Source organism: Somniosus microcephalus, chromosome 6 (assembly GCF_052327205.1).
Source record: "Somniosus microcephalus isolate GS21.2 chromosome 6, FLI_Smic_1.0, whole genome shotgun sequence".
Classification (NCBI taxonomy): domain Eukaryota; kingdom Metazoa; phylum Chordata; class Chondrichthyes; order Squaliformes; family Somniosidae; genus Somniosus; species Somniosus microcephalus.
This window is the reverse complement of record NC_140992.1, coordinates 233,329,518-233,354,280: the sequence shown is the minus strand read 5'-3', so window position 1 is coordinate 233,354,280 and position 24,763 is coordinate 233,329,518. Positions and strand designations below refer to the sequence as shown.

At 44.8% G+C, this 24,763-nt stretch overlaps 1 protein-coding gene across 1 annotated transcript in view; it reads right to left on the bottom strand.

Moving 5' to 3' along the window:
* Positions 1-2,745: 2,745 nt before the first annotated feature.
* znf536 (zinc finger protein 536) overlaps positions 2,746-24,763 on the bottom strand; it is a 417,096-nt gene continuing 395,078 nt past the window's right edge. The window contains exon 7 of the mRNA XM_085991562.1: positions 2,746-2,853. Coding sequence (XP_085847688.1) covers positions 2,762-2,853 — 92 coding nt within the window. The 3' untranslated portion in view covers positions 2,746-2,761. The remainder of the gene's footprint in view (positions 2,854-24,763) is intronic.

Here is a 24,763-nt window from a genome sequence, read left to right as displayed (position 1 = left end):
AATTCGTCCTATTTTGATGCAGCTCAGTACATTTGACTCAGAACTCTGGTAAACGACACCTAGGAATAGGACTTACTTTTTGCTTTTTTTGTAAAATACATAAGTTTTGTCACTCTGCATGAACAGTTAATTTCTGGGCTATGTGTATCAGTTACTTACAGAAGTGTCTACCTCCCCACATCTCCAGCCCCACCAAGCTTACTTAGCTTTTATTTTGGGCATTTAGGCCAGCCTTCACATACTTCTTCAGCCTTTTGCTTGTCCTTATTTCTGTTTGTTCTCTTGCAGTGGAGTCCCTCTTAGGTAGTCCTCGAGCACCTTTCAATTTGTCAGCAATTCTCTCCTGACTCCTGTTTGTGGATTATTTGTCCCCTATTTGCTTACCGCCTCCTAACTTTGCCTTATTTTATCACAGTGATTCACTCCCATAACATGCTAAAGAGCTGAATAATGTAGGGGGCATGATTCAAGATTGGGAAATTCTGCACACCGCCCACACCGCCCCCACCTCCCCTCCCCTCCCCCCCCCCCCCACTATAATACTCAGTTCCGTGTTTCATTATGGCAGCAAGTGATGCTGCAGGACCATGGGTTGGAACAGAGAGATGGAAAAGTGTTTTAATTCACTCTTGTGATATGAAACATTTCACATGTTAGGAACAATAGTGGAGAGGAACAAAACTATTGGGCAGGTTTATATGTAATAATGTTTGCTTTTTATTTAACAATTGGTAAATAAAACAGTACAAATGCATTTAATTTAAATACGTTATTACCCTTTTTATTCATACACTAGAAGATCATTCTTCATCTTTACTCCTCATACGTCATGCTTCATATTTCTGATCACTTAGTCTCAAATCCCTGTAAGTTCCAAAATATGGTACTGTTCAGTAAAGAAGTAGAAGTGAGCACTCCTTTACGCCAAGTGTAGAATAGTACAACACAGAAGGAGGCCATTTGGCCCATCAAGTCTGCGCCGGCTCTTTTGAAGAGCAATCCAATTAGCCCCACTCCCCCGCTTTTTCCCCACATCCCTGCAATTTTTTCTCCTTCAAGTATTTATTCAATTCCCATTTGAAGGCCACTATTGAATCTGTTTCTACCACTCAGGCAGTGCATTTCAAATCCTAATCACTCGTTGCGTAAAAAAGTCTTTCCTCATGTCGCCTCTGGTTTTTTTGCCAATCACCTTAAATCTGTGCCCTCTGGTTATCGACCCTTCAGCCATTGAAAACAGTTTCTCTTTATTTACTCTATCTAAACCCTTCATGATTTTAAACACCTCTATCAAATCTCCATAGTCTTCTCTGCTCTAATGAGAACAACCCCAGCTTCTCCGGTCTATCCACTGTAAATATTTGTGGTTGCATGGTAACCTTTCACCTATTCAATGAATACTGAAGTTAACTCTTCAAAAATGTATCAATATATTAATCATCGCATTTAAATAAAAAAAGATCTTGTAAAATAACATTGTTAAAAACTATGAACACAATTGAGTCCTTCTAGCAAGCATAAAATCTATCTCATCTAACTGTTTAGATTATCATTTTCATTAGCAGCAGAAAGAATTGAGAGCAATGCCAGGGCATGTTAGAGGGGAGAAGCAGCTGAGACTGAACAGGGCAAATGTGGAGAGTTATCTCAACATCACAGAGGAGAAAGTGGAGTGAAGCACCTGGGACTGAGCGCAGAGAGTGGGGAGAGGAAAGGTCGTGACCCCGTACAGATGTATGCCTACTCCTGCTTTTATTCTCACATCCTCTGCTGATCCGATCACAGTGCTACCTGTCAGGTTCCAGACTCCTCTCTTTGTACAAAGTTTTAGAAATGAAAGAGCCACCAAAATGAGTGAATGTGCTGAAGTTTACATTATTTAGGTTGAAGTATTTACTTACCGTGGAAATTATTTGAAACTATTACACAGACAGACCAGGAAAAAAAAATTAGAAATTAATCCTATGGAACCTTAATAAAAATAGAAGTTACTGTTGTGATATCAGCAAATAAATGCTTAACATTTGAGATACCTCTGTCCACTTTTTTAGCGAAAGCATTACCCATTGAAAATAAACCACTTAATGTCTGCATTAAAATATTAGACAAAGAAATGCTATATGAATGCAGTAAATGTTCATCCACTGGTATCACCAACAGTAATTCCAGACTGTACAGTTCTTTTTCACATTTCACTTGAGCAAGGAATTAAATTTGTCAGGTGCAATTCTCACATCAGTCCATTGGGTGGTGCTCTTACTGTTTGTGACCAGTTCCACAGAACAATAAAGAAATCTTAATTTGCTGAAAGGTTATTGTGATATGTATGTAAAATGGTGCCTGTTCAGATTTGGTAATGAAGCAAGGTGCTTTTCTACATCTAAGCAATCCTTTTAAATGAATCCTATTCCAGTTTAATAGAGAGGTCTAAAAACAATTTCCGGTCAATTCACGCTCTCTTAATTCAAAACATATATTACTGTAAGAAAATGACCACAATTTATTTCTTCTTTATCTGTGTTCTCAATATGGATTTCAAACCTAAAAGATATGATCCATTTCCAGCATGTGATCCATTTCTTAGCTTGCTGTTCACGATGACTGAACTTAAAGCATATCATTTTACGTATTACACACAGCTAATTCTGTAAAAATATTACTGAGGCACAGCTGTAGGTATCCTGCTCTTAACAGCCATATGATTTAATTAGAGCATGGCATATCAGATGGTCTAAACGCTTTATGCATTAGACTAGTTTTACTAACCTGCATGGTTGTTCTGTTCCCTTGTATTAGTGAGAGGTGCAATCCCATCTTCTAGAACACATGTTAGGTGGTGCTCTGTGTTTGCAGCTAAACAAGTTACAAAAAGTAATGTGTCAAGGAGGAAGTAACTCGTATCTCAAGCCAAAAAATAAAGTATAACTTCAGAAATGTCTCGGGTTCCACGTAGGATCTTTTTTCTGAGTTAACTAATCTCAACTGAGGCAGCAGAAAGGGTGCTACAATTGGCCTCAGCATCCCCAGGTAGAGTGGGGAACATAGCAGTGAGGGGCTTCTGCTCTTGACTGCTATCCACTGACCCCTGCTGGAAAGTGTACATGGTTGGAGGTTGGGCAAGGGCTGAATAGCCTGCTGACACTGGGCTCACGTGTGAAGAATGGATACTTAGACAAAGTAGTAGAAAGTCACTACCTGTCCCTTAAGACCACAAGGTGTGTCATCACCTTCAGGAGGGGAGAGATATAGCAAAGAATCAGTGGGAAATTGGAACAGAAAAATGTACAAAAAAAAATGCAGCCTTTGTGGGGCTGATGTTTTAATGTTATAAATATTTTAATGTTATAAATATTTTAAGAACATAAGAAATAGGAGCAGGAGTAGGCCATTTGGCCCCTCGAGCCTGCTCCACCATTCAATAAGATCATGGCTGATCTTCTACCTCAACTCCACTTTCCTGCACTATCCCCATATCCCTTGATTCCCTTAATATCCAAAAATCTATCGATCTCAGTCTTGAATATACTCAACGACTGAGCCTCCACAGCCCTCTGGGGTAGAGAATTTCCAAAGATTCACCACCCTCTGAGTGAAGAAATTTCTCCTCATCTCAGTCCTAAATGGCCAACCCCTTATTCTGAGACTGTGACCCCTGGTTCTAGACTCCCCAGCCAGGGGAAACATCCTCCCTGCATCTACCCTGTCAAGCCCTGTGTGGTAAACCACTGTATTGTATATTGCCACCTCTGGGTGGCGCTGTGTATGGAGGCATGCCTCAGCTGACTCCACCCACCACTGTGTGGGTTTCGTTCAGACTTGTTCAGTCACTCACGAAGAAGCATGGTCTCTTCTTAGCTAATAAAAGCCTTATTCATCTCTTCTTTCGACTCATCATCTCTTCTTCGACTCATCACCTTTTATGAAGTAATTGATAAGCGTATCAATTTTATTAGCTAAAAGTTAAATGGCGACACCTGAGGAGCAACAACAGCAACGGATACAGCAGACATTGCTGAGAGCCCTCAGACCACCACGCCTGGACCTCGACCCTCAAGATGTGGGTGCATCAGCCAAGTTTGAACACTGGCTGAGCTGCTTTGAATCCTTCCTCGCAATCTCACAGGTTACAGAGGAGGATCACAAACTGAAAATTTTGACCGCCCAGGTGAGCCATCAAGTATATATGCTAATCCGGGACTCTAATACGTACGTGGCGGCCCTCGAGCTACTAAAAGGGCAATATACGCGCCCAGTGAACACAATTTACGCCCGACACCTCTTGGGATCCCGCAGGCAGCAACCGGGAGAATCGGTAGGGGCATTTGCACGGGCGCTACTGGCACTCTGCAGAGACTGCGATTGTAAAGCGGTAACGGCTGTGGAGCACGCGCAGGGACTCGCCTGTGATGCCTTCGTCAGGGGCCTCCAGTCAGACCACACCCGGCAGAGACTGCTAGAAAGCAAGGAACCCGACCTGAAGACGGCCATTGCCCTTGCGCTCTCGTTAGAGGAGGCCCACCGAAACCTCGAGGCATACCCCCGTAACGGCGCCGAGACATGGCAATCGAAACCGTGGGACACGGGACCGCCGCCCCCGGCACCAACCGCTGCAGCGACCCAACCGAGACAGCAGCCTCCGGTAAGAACTGCTTCGATGCCCAGTAACCAGGCCCAAAAATGCTATTTCTGTGGCCAGTTAAAACATCCCAGAGCGCACTGCCCAGCTAAGACAGCTACCTGCTCGGGCTGCGGGAAGAAAGGCCATTACGCTAACGCCTGCAAGGGGAAGCCAGCCAGCAGCGCAGCGTGCGGGCCGTGGGAGCAGCCATCTTATCCGCCATTTTGTGTACCCCCGGCCGCATGGCATCCGCCGCCATCGTATCCAACGCACTCAACCGCCATTTCGTCACCGGAACCGACCACCGTCTCGGCGGATGACTATAGTGACTCACTAAGCCACATACTGGCCTCCGTGACGCTGGATCAAGGCCACCCTCACCATCTATCCAGCTCCATGATGGATATCGCGGTAAACGGCCGCGCCACCAGTTGCCTGATCGACAGCGGGAGCACAGAGAGTTTCGTCCACCCCGACACGGTACGTAGCCACTCCCTCACGATTCTGCCAATGCACCATCGCATTTCTATGGCGTCCAAGTCCCAGTCAATGGACATCAGCGGCTACTGTGTGGTGACCCTGTCAGTAGGGGGCACTGAATATCAAAAATTTAAACTGCTAGTCCTGCCCCGTCTTTGCGCTGCCGTCCTGCTAGGGTTGGATTTTCAGTGCCACCTTAAGAGTGTCACACTAGCATACGGTGGACCCCTCCCCCCACTCACAGTCTGCAACCAACAACTTTTAAATCGCCCGCTGCAAACCACCTGCAGGCCTTTCCACATTAAAAGTCCCCCCCCCTCCCCTGTTCGCTAACCTCACCCGCGACTGTAAACCCATCGCTACCAAAAGCAGGCGGTACAGTGCCGGGGACAGAGCTTTTATCAGCTCTGAGGTGGAGCGGCTCTTGAAGGAGGGCATTATCGAAGGTAGCACTAGCCCCTGGCGAGCCCAGGTTGTAGTCGTTAAAACCACTGCAAAACACCGCATGGTAATCGACTACAGCCAAACCATAAACCGGTACACCCAGCTGGACGCGTACCCCCTCCCTCGCATATCTGATATGGTCAATCAGATTGCGCAATACAAAGTATTCTCCACCATCGACCTTAAGTCAGCGTACCACCAGCTGCCCATCCGCCATGAGGACCGCCAGTATACTGCCTTCGAGGCAAACGGCCGCCTCTACCACTTCCTTAGGGTCCCCTTCGGCGTCACCAACGGGGTTTCGGTCTTCCAAAGGGAGATGGACCGAATGGTTGACCAGAACGCGCTGCGGGCAACCTTCCCCTATTTGGATAACGTCACCATCTGCGGCCACGACCAGCAGGACCACGACGTTAATCTAGCAAATTTCCTCCGTACGGCCCAACGGCTGAACCTAACGTACAATAAGGAAAAATGTATGTTTCACACCAAGCGCCTGGCCATCCTCGGCTGCGTGGTGGAGAACGGAGTCATCGGGCCCGACCCCGACAGAATGCGCCCCCTAATGGAGCTACCCCTTCCCCACTGCCAAAAAGCACTGAAGAGATGCCTGGGGTTTTTCTCCTACTACGCCCAGTGGGTGCCCCTCTATGCAGACAAAGCCAGGCCCCTCATCAAAGCCACCTCCTTCCCCCTGACACCAGAGGCGTGTGCAACCTTCACTCTTATCAAGAACGATATCGCGAAGGCCGCAATGCACGCGGTGGATGAGTCCATCCCCTTCCAAGTGGAGAGCGATGCCTCCGACTTCGCCCTAGCCGCGACCCTTAACCAGGCGGGCAGACCCGTGGCCTTTTTCTCAAGGACCCTCCAGGGCCCCGAGACGAGACACTCCTCCGTCGAAAAGGAGGCCCAGGCTATTGTAGAAGCGGTGCGTCACTGGAGGCATTACCTGGCCGGGAAACGATTTACCCTGCTCACTGACCAGCGTTCAGTAGCTTTTATGTTTAATAATAAGCAGAGGGGTAAAATCAAGAACGACAAGATCTTGAGGTGGAGAATCGAACTCTCCACCTACAATTATGATATCTTGTATCGGCCAGGGAAACTCAATGAGCCCCCAGATGCCCTATCACGTGGTACATGCGCCAACGCGCAGAGTGATAGGCTGCAGTCCCTCCACAATGACCTCTGCCACCCGGGGGTCACCAGGTTTTTCCATTTTATCAAATCCCGTAACCTGCCCTACTCCATCGAGGAGGTCAGGACCATGACCAAGAGCTGCCAAATCTGCGCCGAGTGCAAACCGCACTTCTATAGGCCGGACAGAGCAAGCCTGATCAAGGCCACCCGCCCCTTCGAACGCCTGAGCGTCGATTTTAAAGGGCCCCTCCCCTCCGCTGACCGCAATGTGTACTTCCTCAACATAGTTGATGAGTACTCCCGTTTCCCCTTTGCCATCCCTTGCCCAGACATGACCAGTACCACGGTCATCAAGTGTCTGAATGACATCTTCGCTCTGTTCGGGTTCCCCAGCTATATACATAGCGACAGGGGCTCATCGTTCATGAGCGACGAACTTCGGCAGTACCTGCTAACAAGAGGTATCGCCACGAGCAGGACCACCAGTTACAACCCCCGGGGGAACGGCCAGGTGGAAAGGGAGAACGCGACGGTTTGGAAGGCAGTCCTCTTAGCACTAAAATCTAAGGGCCTTCCGACCTCCCGCTGGCAGGAGGTCCTCCCTGCAGCGCTTCACTCCATTCGGTCACTGCTTTGTACTGCCACTAATGCGACCCCTCATGAGAAAATGTTTGTTTTCCCCCGGAAGTCTACATCGGGAACCTCGCTACCGGCATGGTTGACTTCTCCTGGGCCCGTCCTACTGCGGAGGCACGTGAGGACGCATAAAACGGACCCCCTGGTCGAGCGGGTGCACCTCCTACACGCCAACCCCCAGTATGCCTGGGTGACATACCCAGACGGGCGGGAGGACACGGTCTCCATACGAGACCTCGCACCCTCGGGTACCCCTGAATTACCACCGTTATCCCCCTTACCACCGTTATCCCCCTTACCACTGTTATCCCCCACCACCCCTCCCAACCCAACCCCTGCAGACGGCATGCCAAAGCCCCAGGAATCTTCGCCAACCACCCAGACACCAGACCCGACGTCGGATGCTGCAACACCACCGCCGCCACCACGACGATCAGGACGTCAGACAAGGCCTCCTGATAGACTTAACTTGTAGTACCCTTCACCCCGCCGGACTTCACATTAAACAAGGGGTGAATGTGGTAAACCACTGTATTGTATATTGCCACCTCTGGGTGGCGCTGTGTATGGAGGCATGCCTCAGCTGACTCCACCCACCACTGTGTGGGTTTCGTTCAGACTTGTTCAGTCACTCACGAAGAAGCATGGTCTCTTCTTAGCTAATAAAAGCCTTATTCATCTCTTCTTTTGACTCATCATCTCTTCTTCGACTCATCACCTTTTATGAAGTAATTGATAAGCGTATCACCCTGTAAGAATTTTGTATGTTTCAATGAGATCACCTCATTCTTCTAAACTCTGGAGAATATAGGCCTAGTCTACTCAATCTCTCCTCATAGGACAATCCCCCCATCCCAGGAATCAGTCTCGTGAACCTTCGTTGCACTCCCTCTATGGCAAGTATATCCTTCCTTGGGTAAGGAGGCTAATACTGTACACAATATGCCAGGTGTGGTCTCACCAGGGCCCTATATAATTGCAGTAAGATGTCTTTACTCTTATACTTAAATCCTCTTGTAATAAAGGCCAACATACCATTTGCTTTTCTAATTGCTTGCTGTACCTGCATGTTAACTTTCAGTGATTTGCGTACAAGGACACCCAGGTCCCTCTGAACACCAACATTTCCCAATCTCTCACCATTTAAAAAATACTCTGCTTTTCTATTTTTCCTACCAAAATGGATAACGTCACATTTCTCCATATTATATTCCATTTGCCATGTTCTTTCCCACTCACTCAGCTTGTCTATATCCCCTTGAAGCCTCTTTGCATCCTCCTCACAACTTACATTCCCACCTAGCTTTGTATCATCAGCAAATGTGGATATATTACATTTGGTCCCCTCATCCAAATCACTGATATAGATTGTGAATAGCTGAGGCCCAAGAACTGATCCTTGCAGTACCCAACTAGTTACAGCCTGCCAACCCAAAAACGACCCGTTTATTCCTACTCTCTGTTTTTTGTCCGTAAACCAATCCTCAGTCCATGCTAATATATTACCCCCAATCCCATGAGCCCTAATTTTGTTTCATAACCTCTTGTGTGGCACCTTATTGAATGCCTTCTGAAAATCCAAATACACCACCTCTACTGGTTCCCCCTTATCTAATCTGTTAGTTACAACCTCAAAAAACTCTAACAGATTCATCAAACATGATTTCCCTTTCATAAATCCGTGTTGACTCTGCCCAATCCTATTATTATTTTCTAAGTGCCCTGTTACCACATCCTTAATAATAGGTTCCAGTATTTTCCTTACTACTGATGTCAGGCTAACTGGTCTATAGTTCCCCGTTTTCTCTCTCCCTTCTTTCTTAAATAGCGGGGTTACATTTGCTACCTTCCAATCTGTGGGAACTGTTCTAGAATCTATGGAATTTTGGAAAATGACATCCAATGCATCCACTATCTCTATAACCATCGCTTTCAAAACCCTAGGATGTAAGCCATCAGGTCCAGGGGATTTATTGGCTTTCAGTCCCATTAATTGCTCCAGTACTATTTTTTTACTAATACTAATTTCTTTCAGTTCCTCATTCTCACTAGGCCCTTGGTTCTCCTTTATTTCCGGGAAGTTTTTTGTGATTTCTTCCGTGAAGACAGACATAGAAACATAGAAACATAGAAGATAGGAGCAGGAGTAGGCCATTCGGCCCCTCGAGCCTGTTCCGTATTAAAGTATTTGTTTAATTTCTCTGCCATTTCCTTATTCCTCATTATAATTTCTCCTGTCTCAGCCTGTAAGGGACCCACATTTACTTTCGCTAATCTTTTCCTTTTTACATATCTATAGAAGCTTTTACAGTCTGTTTTTTTTGTGCTGTAATTGGCTTCATTTTTTAAAGGTTCCAACACTAATGGATCTAGCTGCAATATCTTAAAGGCCAAAGAAATAGTTTTAATAACACAATATTCATCGTAGTGCAGCAATGCAGTGCCAGTGCAGCAGGCTCATTCTCCACAACGCCGCAGATTCAGCATTCTCAATTGTGACGGATTATGAAAGCAGTGAGCACATCTCAGGGATAGGAGAAGTCAACAGATGCCCCCACCCTCACCCTACCCTGTTCTCACACACCTCCTTGAGGCTGCCTTGAGCAGTGCTGGTGAAAGACTGGGAGCAAATCATCTGCCTGTGCTCTGCTGCAGCTGGAGCCTGGCCCAGGAAGACCTGGGAGAAGGCTCGGGGAGGAAAATAAAAGAGAATTTAATTTTAATGACAATAATCATAATAAATGCTCACAGTTACCGTGCAGTTTGCAAATTGTGGAAACTGTCACCATACGTCAGTTTGCCTTGATAACACTGCAAGGTTGCTGGGCCCGTTTGCCTTTTCAGATGGTGATTCCGGACAATCATTACACAGAAATCAGTGTCTGATTCTGCTACCACAGTTCAATGTTAATGCTCATTTGTGAATTTTTTTAAATGGGAAAGAGATATATATTTATCAAACGTACATTCTGTTGCCCTGGTTACACCCTTGAATAGTCACGAACAACACAGAGCAGCTGTTTCCAAATCTTATAATTAAAAAAGTTATAAGACAGAAAAGATGATAATTAAACTTGGCTGCTTTCAGTTACCACTGGCTTTCACTAACAAAATCATCAAATTATTTCCACATAACAAATTTGATTTACTCCACTTTAACAAATGATTTCTGGTATGTTTCTTCTGACCACTGGTGTCACTATGACTGTTTCGGTCACTACCTCTTTTTCCAGTATGGCTGCCATTAGCATGTGATTTACTGAATCTCATTACCGAGTGCTCAGGAACTGACACTAGACACTCCAGTACTGGGGCAAAAAGAAATCACCAGCATCACTAGCATTTAAACACAGAATTTTATTGCTTTCACCTCAAGTGTTCAAAGCCACATACAATCTCAGGAAACTGTTACCAAAAATTTAACTGAATAAAAATCATCGTACAGAAACAAAATAAATTGTCCGCCTCAAAGGTACCACTACCATGCAGGCTTGGAAAAGGCTGCTAGAGACACAAATGCTGTCCTATATGTCACAGAGCACACAATCTCATGTTACGGTTAAGAGCTTCTGCTGAAAAATAAGATTTAACTCTCAAGCTGGCATCTTACTAGTTAGAAATGAAATCAGACATTGGGGTAATTGTGTTGGATGCTTCATTTTTCATTAACATTCTTTGCAATTCAAGTGTGAAAAGCAAAGTGAGCTGGCAGGCTGTAAACAGTGCAGATCACACAGTCAAAGTTCAAGCAGGTAGAGTGTGCACCTAAGCCTAATGCACTGATACAGCTCCTTACATAGGCTCATTGTTAGCTTAAGCCCGATCTTGTATTACCTTAAATCCTATATAAATACTACCATTATAATTTTAATCAACGGGATATTGGCCTGATCAGGCTTTGCTGACAGGTTGTATTTGAGGTGACAACCTTTGGAAAATAATATTGCATGTGCAGTGTATGGGTTTCTTTCATAATATGTTTTCATTATTATTTTTAGAAAAAAATTGTTAATGAATTAGCATCAGCAAATAATGAGGGAGAAGGCATCTGCAGAGTTTGAATTTTGTGCAGTGGGATTTGTTTTGGCAGGATACCATGCCTGGTGTGAAAGCAGATTCATCAATGCTAAAACTTCCCTACACCTTTATGTTCATTGTTATGATTAGCTTACACTTACTTTGATATAATGACAGGATTTGCATGTGGCAAAAAATCAAGAGAATTTTTTGATATGCCAGAATTTATTGGTGACAAAAGAATAAGCACAAAATGCACAAAATGCTGTGCTGTTATTGTAATTTTTAGCATGGCTGTCAACAAACACAATATGAAGCTTTGACAATGCGTTATCTAATTGTGATTTGTTTCAAGTAATGACAAACATCTTCTGAAAATCTGTCAATTTTCAAAAAGTTGCTGACTTTTTTCATGGTAAGTGTAATTAATATTAGCATAAAAGAATAATTGTGTTGAGGCTATTTGTCTTCATTTTTGCCCAATATGTAAAGAAGATGCAAAAAAAAATTACAAAACATTACATAGGCTTTGCTTTTAAAAGGAAGAGATAAGAATCAGGTTATCCAATCAGCTGAAATGCTTACACTGGCAAAGTCTCCTTTAGGTAAAGTGCAGAATCAGACCCTGAGAAAGAGAAATCAATTGTCTGGTAACAACTTGTGGTACTTATTTCCTTCGACCAAACTGATTCTTTTACACAAATATAATTTGTGAAGAATCAAAAGTGGTCCAATCAGATCCATTGATCCATAAGAGTAATTGCTATTTAGGTACTTTTACACCGAAGCAGTACAGCTAATTGTAGATTCCTTTCCACTGCACTCTATCGTGCAAATGAGCCCAGAGTCCAAGAAGCAATGACACAACAGACCCATGACAGTGTGGGTCTATGATCTGTCGTCAGGATAAGGAAGTGGGTATTAGTTATGTAAGTGCAGGGAACCGGGCCTGCATGCTTGCTTTCTGTGGGTCACTGTGTGAAAGCAGGTCTGAGCAAGTCCAAAAGACCAGCTGTTCAGCCTGAGCAGAAAAGCAGAAGAGCGGTACAGGAAACTTTATGATATCCGGCACCGACGGGACCGAGCTGTTGCCGTTAGATCAAAACTGCCGGACATGTTGAAACATACGGAGATTTTCAGCTCCGTGTGAATCAACAAACCCTGTTGCTTAGCTTCAAAACAGTCGGCTGCAGCTTAAAAGCGTCTCTAGCTGAAGCTGTTGCTTAGCTACAGACCTTGCAGAGCCTGACTTCTTTACTTGGAGGCTGAGCCTGAAATTACGCCCCACATGAGGAATATGTACTTCGGAAGCACAGTATTCTCACATTTTACTAGCAGCCTATTAACAAATTTGAAATCTTTTGTAACATGACTGGGGCTCGTTAGTGGCTGATTAATAGAACAGACTACCAGACCAAAGGGTGAAAGTTCACTGGTGTACTGCACCTATACAATGCGGGATCTTAAACAATGCTCTTATACTGGAGACTTATTTCCTGAAGCATTTGTCCAGCACTGATTCTTGGTCCTCTGATGCACAACCCATCCTGTTTAAATTGCAGGGCAGTTTCTACAAAAGCAGATTGACTTTTGAACTATTTTTTTGGTACCACTGCTATCCCAATGGCTGGGAGAAACCCATACAGAACTGTGACAATGAAACTGCTTTGTTGACTTGTACAGGCTAATGGGAGAACTTCAACCACTCATTCTAGAGGTGGCCATGTTTCCTGGCTACCCCCAATAGGAAGCCACTTTGTGTTGATACTGCCATCAGAGGTACAGGTCCAAACCTTCTATTTGGTCATGCACACTACCTCTGATGGCACCAGCCTGCTTTGTTTGTATTTCCAGTTTCCTGCCAACTGCAGAAGTGCCATCCATGGCAAATGATGACTACAAATGAGCTTTTATATCATAAGTGGAACAGTCTGCTATTGACAGGGACAGAGATCTATCAGTAGGTGAAGGGGACATCTGTTCATTCTTGCTGTTTAGGGCAAGATTTTACTTGTATAATAATATTAACAGTGTGGTAAGAAAAGGGAAAATGCTGGAAACACTCATCAGGTCAGGCAGCATCATCTGAAAGGTCATCAACTTGAAATGCTAAACCTACCTTCCTTTATCCACAGATGCTGCGTGACCTACTGAGTGTTTCCAGCACAATCTGTTTTTATTTCAGATTTACAGCAACGGCAATATTTTGCTTTTTGGTAAGAAAAGGCATCATTTATACTCTCAACCCCACCACCTTGATTGGGCAAAGTGAAAACTTACCTTTTTAAAAATCTAAACAAAAAAGTTACAAAATCTGTTTGGAAATCTTCACTTATCAGGAATAGTTCTAAAATAAAGTATGTGAAAAGAATCTGAAATAAAAACTGAGACCCGAATTTTAACCCAACCTGCCTGGTGGGAACAGGATGGGCAAGTGGGGATTCTGCGACGAATGTCTCACCTCCTGACTCCCCAAAGCCTTTCCACCATCTACAAGGCACAAGTAAGGAGTGTGATGAAATACTCTCCACTTGTCTGGATGAGTGCAGCTCCAACAACACTCAAGAAACTCGACACCATCCAGGACAAAGCATCCCGCTTGATTGGCACCCCATCCACCACCTTAAGCATTCACTCCCTCCACCACCAGCGTACCGTGGCTGCAGTGTGTACCATCTACAAGATGCACTGCAGCAACTCACCAAGGCTTCTTCGGCAGCACCTCCCAAACCCGCGACCTCTTCCACCTAGAAGGACAAGAGCAGCAGGCACATGGGAACACCACCACCTCCAAGTTCCCCTCCAAGTCACACACCATCCTGACTTAGAAGTATATCGCTGATCCTTCATCGCCGCTGGGTCAAAATCCTGGAACACATACCTAACAGCACTGTGGGAGTACCTTCACCACACGGACTGCAGTGGTTCAAGAAGGCGGCTCACCACCACCTTCTCAAGTGCAATTAGGGATGGGCAATAAATGTTGACCTTGCCAGCGACGCCCACATCCCATAATAAACAAATTTAAAAATGCACTTAAAATCGATGAAACGGACTTATCACTCCATTCCCGCCAGAAAATCGGCAACCGCCATTTTGATTGTGCAGCTGACTGAAGCGCAGCTGCCCTGTTATAAGACAGCAGATGAAGTGGGCTCCTTGTAGAAGGCCTTACCCAGCCCACAGGGTCTATAGGTCAACATAAGAACAGGAGGAGGCCATTCAGCCCCTCGAGCCGGTTCCATCAGTCAATTAGATCATGACTGATCTGTACCTTAACTCTATGTACCCACCTTTGTTCCATATGCGTTGATGCCCTTACCTAATAAATATTTGTCGATATCAGTCTTGAAAATTTCAGTTGACCCAGCATCCGCAGCCTTTTGGGGGAGCATTCCAGATTTCCTCTAACCTTTGTGTGAAAAAGTGTTTCCTGATTTGACTCCTAAATGGCCTAACTCTAATTTTATTATATTCTCTTGTTCTGGATTCACCCACAAGAGGAAATAGTTTCTTTGTATCTACCCTATCGAATCACTTTATCATTTTAAACACCTTAATTTGATCACCCCTCAATCTTCTAAACTCAAGTGAATACAAGCTAAGTTTATTCAACTTTTCTTCATTATTTAACCCTTTAAACCTTGTTATCATTCAGGTGAATCTGCACTGTTCAGCTTCCAAGAAAGAAAGAAAGACTTGCATTTCTATAGTGCCTTTCACGACCACCGGACATCTCAAAGCGCTTCACAGCCAATGAAGTACTTTTTGGAGTGTACTCACTGTTGTAATGTAGGGCCAATATATATCAGCTGAGGTACAAATCTGACACAAGGCTCTGTACAACTGAAACATCACGTCCTCAATTTTGAATTCCAAACCCCTTTTGATAAAGGCCAACATTCCATTAGCCTTTTTGATTACTTTTTGTGCCTGCGCACTAGCTTTTAGTGATTTGTTTACACGGACACCTAAATCCCTCTGACGAAAGGTCACTGTTAACTCTTTCTTTCTCCACAGATGCTGCCTGGTCTGCTGAGTATTTCCAGCATTTTCTCATATTACCTAAATCTCTTTGTTGCTCCACCATTAAGAAAATAATCCAATTTGTCTTTTTCAGATCCAAAGTAGATGAGCTCACACTTCCCCACATTGAACTCCATAGTTTTGCCCACTCACTTAGTCTGTCTATTTCCTTTTGTAACTTCCTCCTCCTATCAAAACAACTTACTGTGCCTTCTAACTTAGTGTCATCGGCAAACTTGGAAATACAACTCGTTATTCCTTCATCCAAGTGATTAATATATATGATGGAAAGCTGAGCCCTCCCATATAGATCCCTCGGGAACACTACTTGTTATATTGCACCAATCAGGAGAATATTCCCTTTATCCCTACTCTCTGTCTTCTACCCCGCCCAACCAATTACCAATCCATATCACAAGGTTACCTCCAATTCTGTGCACTTTCATTTTTTGCCAATAATCTCTTATCAAATGCCTTCTGAAAGTTCATATAGACAAATCGATAGACACTCCTCTCTCCATTGTCATGACCTCCCCAAAAAATTCAACTAGATTAGTCAGTCATGACCTACCCTTCACACATCTATGCTGACGCTCTTTGATCTGCTCTGACTCGTCCAAGTGCTCAGCCACTCTGACTCTGATGATAGATTCTAATTAACTTCCCCACAATTGATGTTAAACTGACAGGTCTGTGGTTACCTGGTTTCCCCTTCCCTCCCTCCCTCCTTTCTTAAGTAATGGAGTGACATTTGCAATTTTCCAATCCAAATGCACAATTCCTCACTCGAGAGCGCGTTGGAAAATTATGACTAATGCATCTGCAATTTGCTCACCTATTTCTTTTAATATCCTGGGGTACCAGGTCATGGAGATTTGCCTATCTTAAGTTCCATTGTGTTCGCCATTACCATTTTTAAAAAGTTATATTAAATCTACTAAATTTCTTCCCTTGACTTGTTTTTAGGTTCCCTTGTACTGCTGGTAGTTTGTCCTTTTCTTTCACTGTGAAAATGGATACAAAGTACTCATTCAACAAGTCTGCCGTTTCCTCATTATCCACTATAGTCTGCCTTCATCCGTCTTTAATGGGCCCACATTCCTCTTTTACCACTTATTATATTTGTAAAACCTTTTGCTGTTAGTTTTAATATCCCTTGCAAGTCTTTTTTTCATATTCTCTTTTCGCACCTCTTATTGCTTTCTTTATTACTTTATATAGCTCTCCCAGACCACTGGATTTCCACTTTTCCTTGCATTTGTGTAAGCTTTTTCTTTCTGATTGATATTGTCTCTTACCTCATTTGTGGACCATAGTTGCTTAACTACACAAGTGGAGCTTTTGCCTTTTAGGGGTAGGTACAGGTTTTGTACAGTACCAAATACTTTGAATACTTTCCACTGTTTGTAGGTTTTTTCCATTAAGAGTTTAACCCAGTTTACTGCGGTTAATTCATTTCTCATCCCATCAAAGTTAGTCTTACTTAAATTAAAAACTTTGGTTTATGACTCTCCCTTCTCCCTCTCAAACCTAATATCAAACGTAATCATATTATGGTCACTATTTGCAAGATGCTCCCTTACCAAGATATACATTCTTGGATATTTCTGAGGAGCAGTGCAGGAGGAGGCTGCACATCACCAGGCAGGCTGTGCTGACCTATGCAGCCTGTTGCAGCAGGACCGAAATCCTGCCAGACCAGGAGGCCATGCTTCGCTAGTGGCTGTCAAAGTCATCACCATCCTTCATCGACATAGGCTCCGTCCAGGCTGCTGCAAGGGACATCACCCACACCTCCAAGTCTGCAGTGCACAGACACATCAAGCAGGTCACCAATGCCCTCCTTCCCAGATAAAACCTTTGCGATGGATGCTAACAGCCAGAATGAGACAGCTGTGGGATTTGAAGCAACGTTCGGAGTCCCTTGTGTCCAGGTCATAATAGACAGCACTCAGGTAACTATCAAGACACCACAGAATGAGCCAGTAGCACGTGAGTAGGAATTCCACTCCATCAATGTTAAACTGGTGCATAACCATCGCAGAAGGTTAATACAAGTCTGCACCAGTTTTGCTAGCAGCTGCCACACCACCTTAATTCTGCAACACTCATTCATTCCCCGCCCCCCCCACCCTTTTCCACGCATCCAGGAACATCAGAGGATGGCTGCTAGAGGACAAGGAATACACACATGGCTGTTGTCACCTCTCTGCCACGTTACCACGTTTGAACAACATAGGAACAAAGAGAGCCATGGAACATCATAGAGCCTACCACTGGCATTTTAAAGCAAAGATCAGGCACCTTGAGCATTCTGGGGGCTCCCTACAGTATGGTCTGGACAAAGTGGGCTGCATCATTGTAGTTTGCTGCATTCTGCACAACTTAGCAATGCAAAGAGGATTGGAGTTGGAGGAGACACAGAAACGTGAAGCAGCATCTTCAGAAGAGGAAGGATTGGATGATGGCAACAGCGTTGAATCTCTCCAGAGGTCTCTCTCTCTCTCTCTCTCAGAATGCGTGGTGCAAAAATGTCACCAACAAAAAAGGCAGGATGCGGTCGTCTTTAAATAGCGCTCCCCCAGCCCCTTTCTGACCTTTTTCATGTCGATTGTCTCTGTGTCCTGACACGGGTACTGAGCAGCACTTTGCAGGTTCATTTTGATTTGCCCTTCCTTGCTTCGCCAGCGCTCTGAGGGCCCTTGCACCTTAAGATAGGTGTGAAGCACTTGATTTAGCGCTCCAATCACCTCCAGGGGCGATAAAAGCCAAGTTTGCCGTCGGAGGTGATAATTAGCGACAGGCGCTAAACTTTGCGCACGGCCGATAATGGCGCCCCAAACGGGGCGATACTGAATTTTTTCCCCAATGTATTGCAGCTAGAGAGCTAAGAGCGCAGTTGATAGAGCAATGCTTTTGGTGACTTCCTCAATCCCCTTACCTGAAAAGTCAGAAAAAGCCCTTCAGCATTATCAGTCCTTGTTACCATTTCGCTACTCCCTTGATACTGCATTAAAGATCATTCAGCTAACCTCCATGTCAATGATGCTCTGACAATACAGACTAAGAAGCTTTAATGAAAAGAAACTATAGACCAAAGGTCTAAATATGATAAAGATGTTGATTTTAATTCCAAACACAGCATTGTAGTGAATCAATTTGTCACCCAAGTGATCAACCCATACGGCTTTTCTTAAAAGGGTTACTAACTCTACTACTCCGGTGTAAGAATTTGCAATAATTTACAGCTCTGAAGATTAATTTTTTTGATTAAAGAATCCCTGGGCGATGTGCCTTTAAATTTCCAGGGATAAAAATGGCCACCAGACCGCATGGCCAAAGACAAAAGGACTTGGAAGCAGCTTGTGTGTGTGTGTGTGTGTGAAAAAGGGGTGATCAAAGATGGCTGCCCGACCTCGTGTCAGGACACAGAGACAATCGACATGAAAAAGGAGGATCAAAGATGGCTGACTAAACTGCCAATCAAAGGCAGTTCAGGGAGTTCCCTCCCTGCAGAGATAATCGATGTTTGTTTACAGGAACTGCTACGTTGTGTACACAAGGGATTATCCACTTCAGACTGCGGTTTCGGGTGACCACAGAACAATGGCCTTCTGTTTACACTCCTCCCAAGCTGTTTACATAGTAATACAGCTCCATTCAAAACCCATCAGGATGAATGGAAATGGTTCAATAGCCCATCACACACAATGAAGACACATCCAAACTGCAGCTTTACATTCAAAGCTCAGCACAGAAGAGACATTTGAACTAAGAAAAGGAACAGTTTAAAATTAATGGGTTTGGATGAATCACCCATTACTGGACAATGGGGCAGTTGGATCCCTTTTGTTTTAGCCCAGAAACATCCGGAGCTGGGCGGGCCCCAAAAGGGGGTATAAAAGATAGCTTCCCAGAAGCTCTCTCTCTCTCTGGCCTTGCCTCCGTGTGCCTCTACAGCGTGGGAGTCTGCCTGTGGAAGCGAAACACCAGCAGTTTACTTTTAAAACACTGTGGTGTTTATCACTTCGGGGCAGTGAAGATCTAAGTTCACAGGGCATGGAGCTGGCATTGCAGTGGTGAGCATGTATTTTCTGGCCTTCCACAAGGCAACTTAGGATAGGCATAGGGGTGGGAGTAAAGTGGGAATTTCGTTAGAATTGTGATTTTAGTCGCTTTCCCTCGTTGTGTCCATTTTTCCTCCCCCATTTAAGTAAGACAGTGTTGCACCTAGCAGAGAAGTGCTATAGTGAACACTGGTTTCGGTATTTAAACCTGTATTAAAAAGGGAGTAGCTGTTTTAATGTACTGTATTTAAAACTGTATTAAAAGGGGTGTTGCACCAAGCAAAGGAGTGCTGTGGTGAACGCTGTTAGCTGCTTTAAAGTAACTGCATTAAAGTGCTGTGTTTTATAAGTAAAAGCCACTAAGCTAAGGTGCTGTAGTGAGTAAAGGGTCTTTTAAGTAAAAGGTACTGGATTTAAAATAAAAGCAGTGTTGCACTGAGCAGGGAGCCCTCTAGTGGACACTGAGTGTACTGCGTGTATTAATCAAAGGAGAGTTGCACTGAGTAGGGAGCCCTCTAGTGGACACTACGTGTACTGCGTTTAAGCAAAAGTGTTGTACCAGGCATAAGAGCCATATCGATTATTTTAAGTTGTTTCTTTCTTTTGTTTTCAATAAATACTGCTCTGTTTTGCACCCAAACCACGAGTCACATTGTTTTCTGTCTACATCACCACCGAATAAGTCCGGGGGTCAGAACTCAGGAATAGGGGAGCACTTCGAAACCGCAAGGGGGTCCCTGGAGCAGCTCAGAGGCTTCTGACTAGCCAGAGACAAATAACCCCAGCCCCACTGTTAATTCCTTACACCTGCAGGGTGTTTCCCACAGTGATTTCAGCAGAGCTAGTGGAAGGCTGCTGCTGCTCATGTGTGGACCCCTGAGATGCTCATGGATCGAGCTCCCAGATCTGAAAAGAGCTCGGCTGCAGACCTTAGCAATTCGGATGCTGCTGGGATTGTCTGGTCCAGGTGGCTTTATAAAACCATGGTTGGTATTGGATGAGGGGGTGGTGAGGAAGCAGGCATACTGACATCTTGGGAGAGGGCAACATGAGCCACTCCCGCTGTACCACTGCCACTCCCATGGGGTTGGGGCTCAGCACTGCCACTCATCTGTGGGAGATCAGATTGCAGAAGACAAGTGCCATCTTTAATGCCCTTATTCATTTTCTCCATCAATCTATTCAAGGTGGACATCTGCCTCTCCAAGGTGGAGCACAAGTTTAAGCCCAGAGCCTACATGGTAGCCATTTGCCCTTTCACCACGATTGCAAAGGCCACACTCTCTTAGGTAGACTGCAGAGTGCTGATGTTGAGAGATGACACCACACGGATGGCAAAACTCTTTAGTAGGCCTTCCAATATCTCATGTAACTGCTTCTATGAAGCAAGCAGTTTTCTTCTCATTTCTGGATCCCATGATGTGTACATCTCTGTCCTCCTCAGCAGAGCTGGGAGAGGGCCTTGCTGGTGAGCTGTCTCCCGGGCTGACCCTGCTGCTGTTGATTAGCATTGGGTGTTTCACCACATACAGTCCCCTCTACCTCGCTCTCTAATCCAGCTGGGATGTCAATCTCGGTGCTGGTGCTTGGGAGTGAAGGAGCGCCTGACGGTGCCTCCTCAGAAGGACTCTCCTCCTCTGAGGTGTCTTCTTCGGGGAGGGGAGGTTGGTGGTGGGGGGGTGGTTCTGGCTGTTGAGAAGGACCTAGAGGAAAGAGAAAAGGGACATGAGTTAGGATAGCACTGAGATGCCGGACAGTAGCAGCTTGAAGCCGCGTGCTTGTGCATTTCTCAGAGGTCACTAGGGGTGCTAGTAATAGTCAGAGACCCTGTTCACAGAAGCTCCCGGCATCGAAATAGCCTATTCTGACAGCTGTTGCTGGGCCACTGATCTTGAGCTCTTGCTGCTCCAGCTCCAACAGCGCCATGATGTTTGGTGTTCCTCCCCTGGACTTAATCCTCTCCCTGTTGTTAAGCGCTGTGTTGTCCTGCAGATAAAGAGCAAGTTAGTGAGTTTCTCGTATAAAGAAGAGTGCAGAAGTCTGATTTCTGCTTGTTGTGCAGATGCTGGGAGTGGAAAGAAGCAAGAGGCAATTAGGATGAGGAGGTGTTGAATTGAAAGCTGGTGTGTGGAGTGGGTAGGTCGGAAGGAACCATAAGAGAAGTTGGTGATTGTGCAAAGGCTAGCAAGTTTGAAGAGAATGGTGCAAGTGCATTTGTGAAGGGAGCAAGGAAGAGAGTGTATGTTTGTAATGAGAATGAGAATTGGTATTGTGTGCCCTTGTGCTGGGTAGTGTCGGGTGTGATGGAGGGGAGGGAATGGTTGAGAGTGGTGGGGGAGGGGGAAGGCACTGTTGCCATGTGTTGTTGAGAGAGCTGGAGAAATGAAGAGCTGTACTCACTCTTGCGAGGTCATTGAAGTACTTCCTGCACTGCATCCAGGTCCTGGGGGTGGTGCTACTGGAGCTGACAACCTCAGCAATCTCTCTCCATGCCTGATGGACTTGGTTTTTGGGAATCCTCCTGGCATTGGCTTGGAAGAGAACTTTCCTCCTTGCCATGACCTGTTTCAGCAGGACCTCCAGGGAGGGTTCAGAGAACCTGGGGGTTTGCCTGAGACTCATGCTCTCTCAGTTTCTTGCTACACCACTCCATCAGCAAAGTCTTGCAGAAGGGAATGCAACTGTGCTTTAAGAAGTGCATTCCCGCTTTAAATAAGCCTCTGGTTCACCCGATGAACATTGCGCTGTGAAAGTGGTGGGGTCCGTCAGTGAATCAGGTATAAGATTATAATGAGGCCCAGGAGTTAAAATACCTCGGGCCTGTTTTTAGCTGCAGTGGGTGAGTTTTGAACTGATATCAAAACTGGCCCAGGGTTACAATTGGGGCCCAAAATTGCTGAAAATACATGAGAGTTCATTAGCATTGGCAAAGGGAAAAGACGGCTAACGTTTTAAGTGTAGAGTTTCCGTCAGAACTGAAAGTGGATGATAAGCTTAGGACTGGACCCTATCACAAAAAAGCAGTGGTAAATGGTTTTAAAGAGGTGAACATTTGATAAATGTTATAGAAAAATCTTATTGTGATAGTGATAAGGCATGAGAAATGACAACACACCAAAATGTAGTTCCAAATGGAAGGGAATGACGTGTAAAGTGAATAGGTGAAATAAGTAAGACATTGGGGAGACCACCAACGTCTGAAGTTGCTAAAGTCAATGTTCAGGTTGCTGAGTGCCCAGGGGACTAAAAGTTAGAGCTAAGCCTTTCAGGGGTGATGCTAGGGAGCTCTTTTTCACACAAAGGACAGGGGAAATATGGAACTGTCTCCCCAAAAAGCTGTTGAGGCTGGGAGTCAACTGAAAATTTCAAAACTAAGATTAATAGACTTTTGTTAGGCATTAGTTATGAAACCAAGGTGGGTAAATGGAGTTAAGATGCAGAGCAGCCATGATCTAATTGGATGGCAGAACAAGCTCAAGGGGCTGGATGGCCTCCTCCTGTTTCTATGAGGAAGATGTAATACAGGGGATGATTCCAAGATCTCATATGCCCAGCGAGGAACCATGATTTTCAACATCGGCAAGGTGGCAAACTGGCAGACAGGGTCGCCCGGCCTTTATAAAACCCGTCCGCTTTTTGTTCAATTCATTTGAATGGAAAGAAAATTGAGCAGGTTCTATAAAGGGCAGGCCACTGCCCAAATGGCAAAATTGAAAATGATCTCCCACGTTTGCAGTGAGTGTAGTTGAAGAATCAATGCTGCAGTCCTACTGCCTATACATGCGCTCTATGAGCATAGCTTCCCCGCTGGGAGAGCAGGATCATGAATTCACTCCTACACCACCTGAAGTTTGTACTGAGCCTGGTTGGAGCAGTGCAGGAGTCAATGAATGAAAAGTAAAAAATAAAAAATATCCTGAATGATTTCCAGCATTTGTAATTTTTTTCTTTTCATCTTAGAAAATGCTGAAAATGTAAAGCAAGTCAAGCAGCATCTGAAAGAATGACAAGCTAATTTTTCTCATTTCTCTCTGAGCTCACCTTGCTCATGAGACCCATTTCCTGCTCTTTTGACCCCATTCCCACTAGACTGCAGACCACCCAACTTCCCTTCCTCAGGTACTGTCGCTCTCCCCTTCAAAACTGCTGTTATCACCCCTTCCTCAAAAATCCAACCTTGACTCCTCTGTCAATGCAAACTATTGCCCCATCTCCAACATCTTTTCCCTTTCCAAAGTCTTTGAACATGTTGTCCCCTCCATAATTCATGCTCATCTTTCCCAGAACTTCATGTTTGAATCTCTCCAATCAGGTTTCTGCCCCACCACAACAGTGAAAGCTAATCAAAGACATAAATGACATCCGCTGTGACTGTGACCGTGGTGTACTAACCCTCTTCATCTTCCTCAGCCTCTCTGCACCCTTTGACATCATTGACCACATAATTGTCTTCAAACGCCTTTCCTCCACTGTCCAGCTCAGTGGGACTGCCCTCATTTGATTCCACTTTTACCTATCCAACTCATAGCCAGAGCATCTCTTGCAGTGACTTTGCTTGAAGCCATTGTCTTCAGGCCTTGACCACCTACTTCCACGCCCGTAACATTACCCATTATTGCCCCTGCTGCTGAAACCCTCGGATATGCCTTTATGACCTTCCAACTCAACCATTCCAAAGCTCTCCTGGATGGCCTCCATCCTCCATAAACTTCAACCCTAACAAAACTCTGCTCTTATTCTAGCCCAAACCAAGTCCCAGCCACCCATCACCTCTGTGCTCGCTGATGTACATTGGCTCCCGGTCCTCCAATGCCTCAAATTTAAAATTCTCGACCTCATGTTCTTATCAGCCATTCTTATCTCTGTAAGATACTCCAGCCCTCTGTGTTCCTCCAACTCTGGCCTTTTCTGCATCCTGAAATTCTTTCACCACATCATTTGTACTGTGCCTTCAGTTGTCTCAGCCTTAAGCTCTGGAATTCCCTCCCTAAGCCTCTCCGCCTCTCCACCATCCTCTATTCCTTTAAGACCCTTCTTAAAACCCACCTCTTTGATGAAACTTTTAGTCACTCCTCTTAATATCTCCTTTGTTTCAGGGTTGATTTTTGTCTGATTATGCTTTTTTGACGCGCCTAGGGCCGTTTTACTACATTAAAGGCACTATATAAATGAAAGCTGTTGTTGTTTCTGCCCTTTCTGTAAAATTAAACAGCTTGTTCAATATCTTTAGGGTAACCGGGGCAATTTGATTAATTGCACTTATCTTATCCTTTCTACTCAATTGACAAATACAGTACACTCAAAACGTATCCACGTTTTATAAAGGACTGAT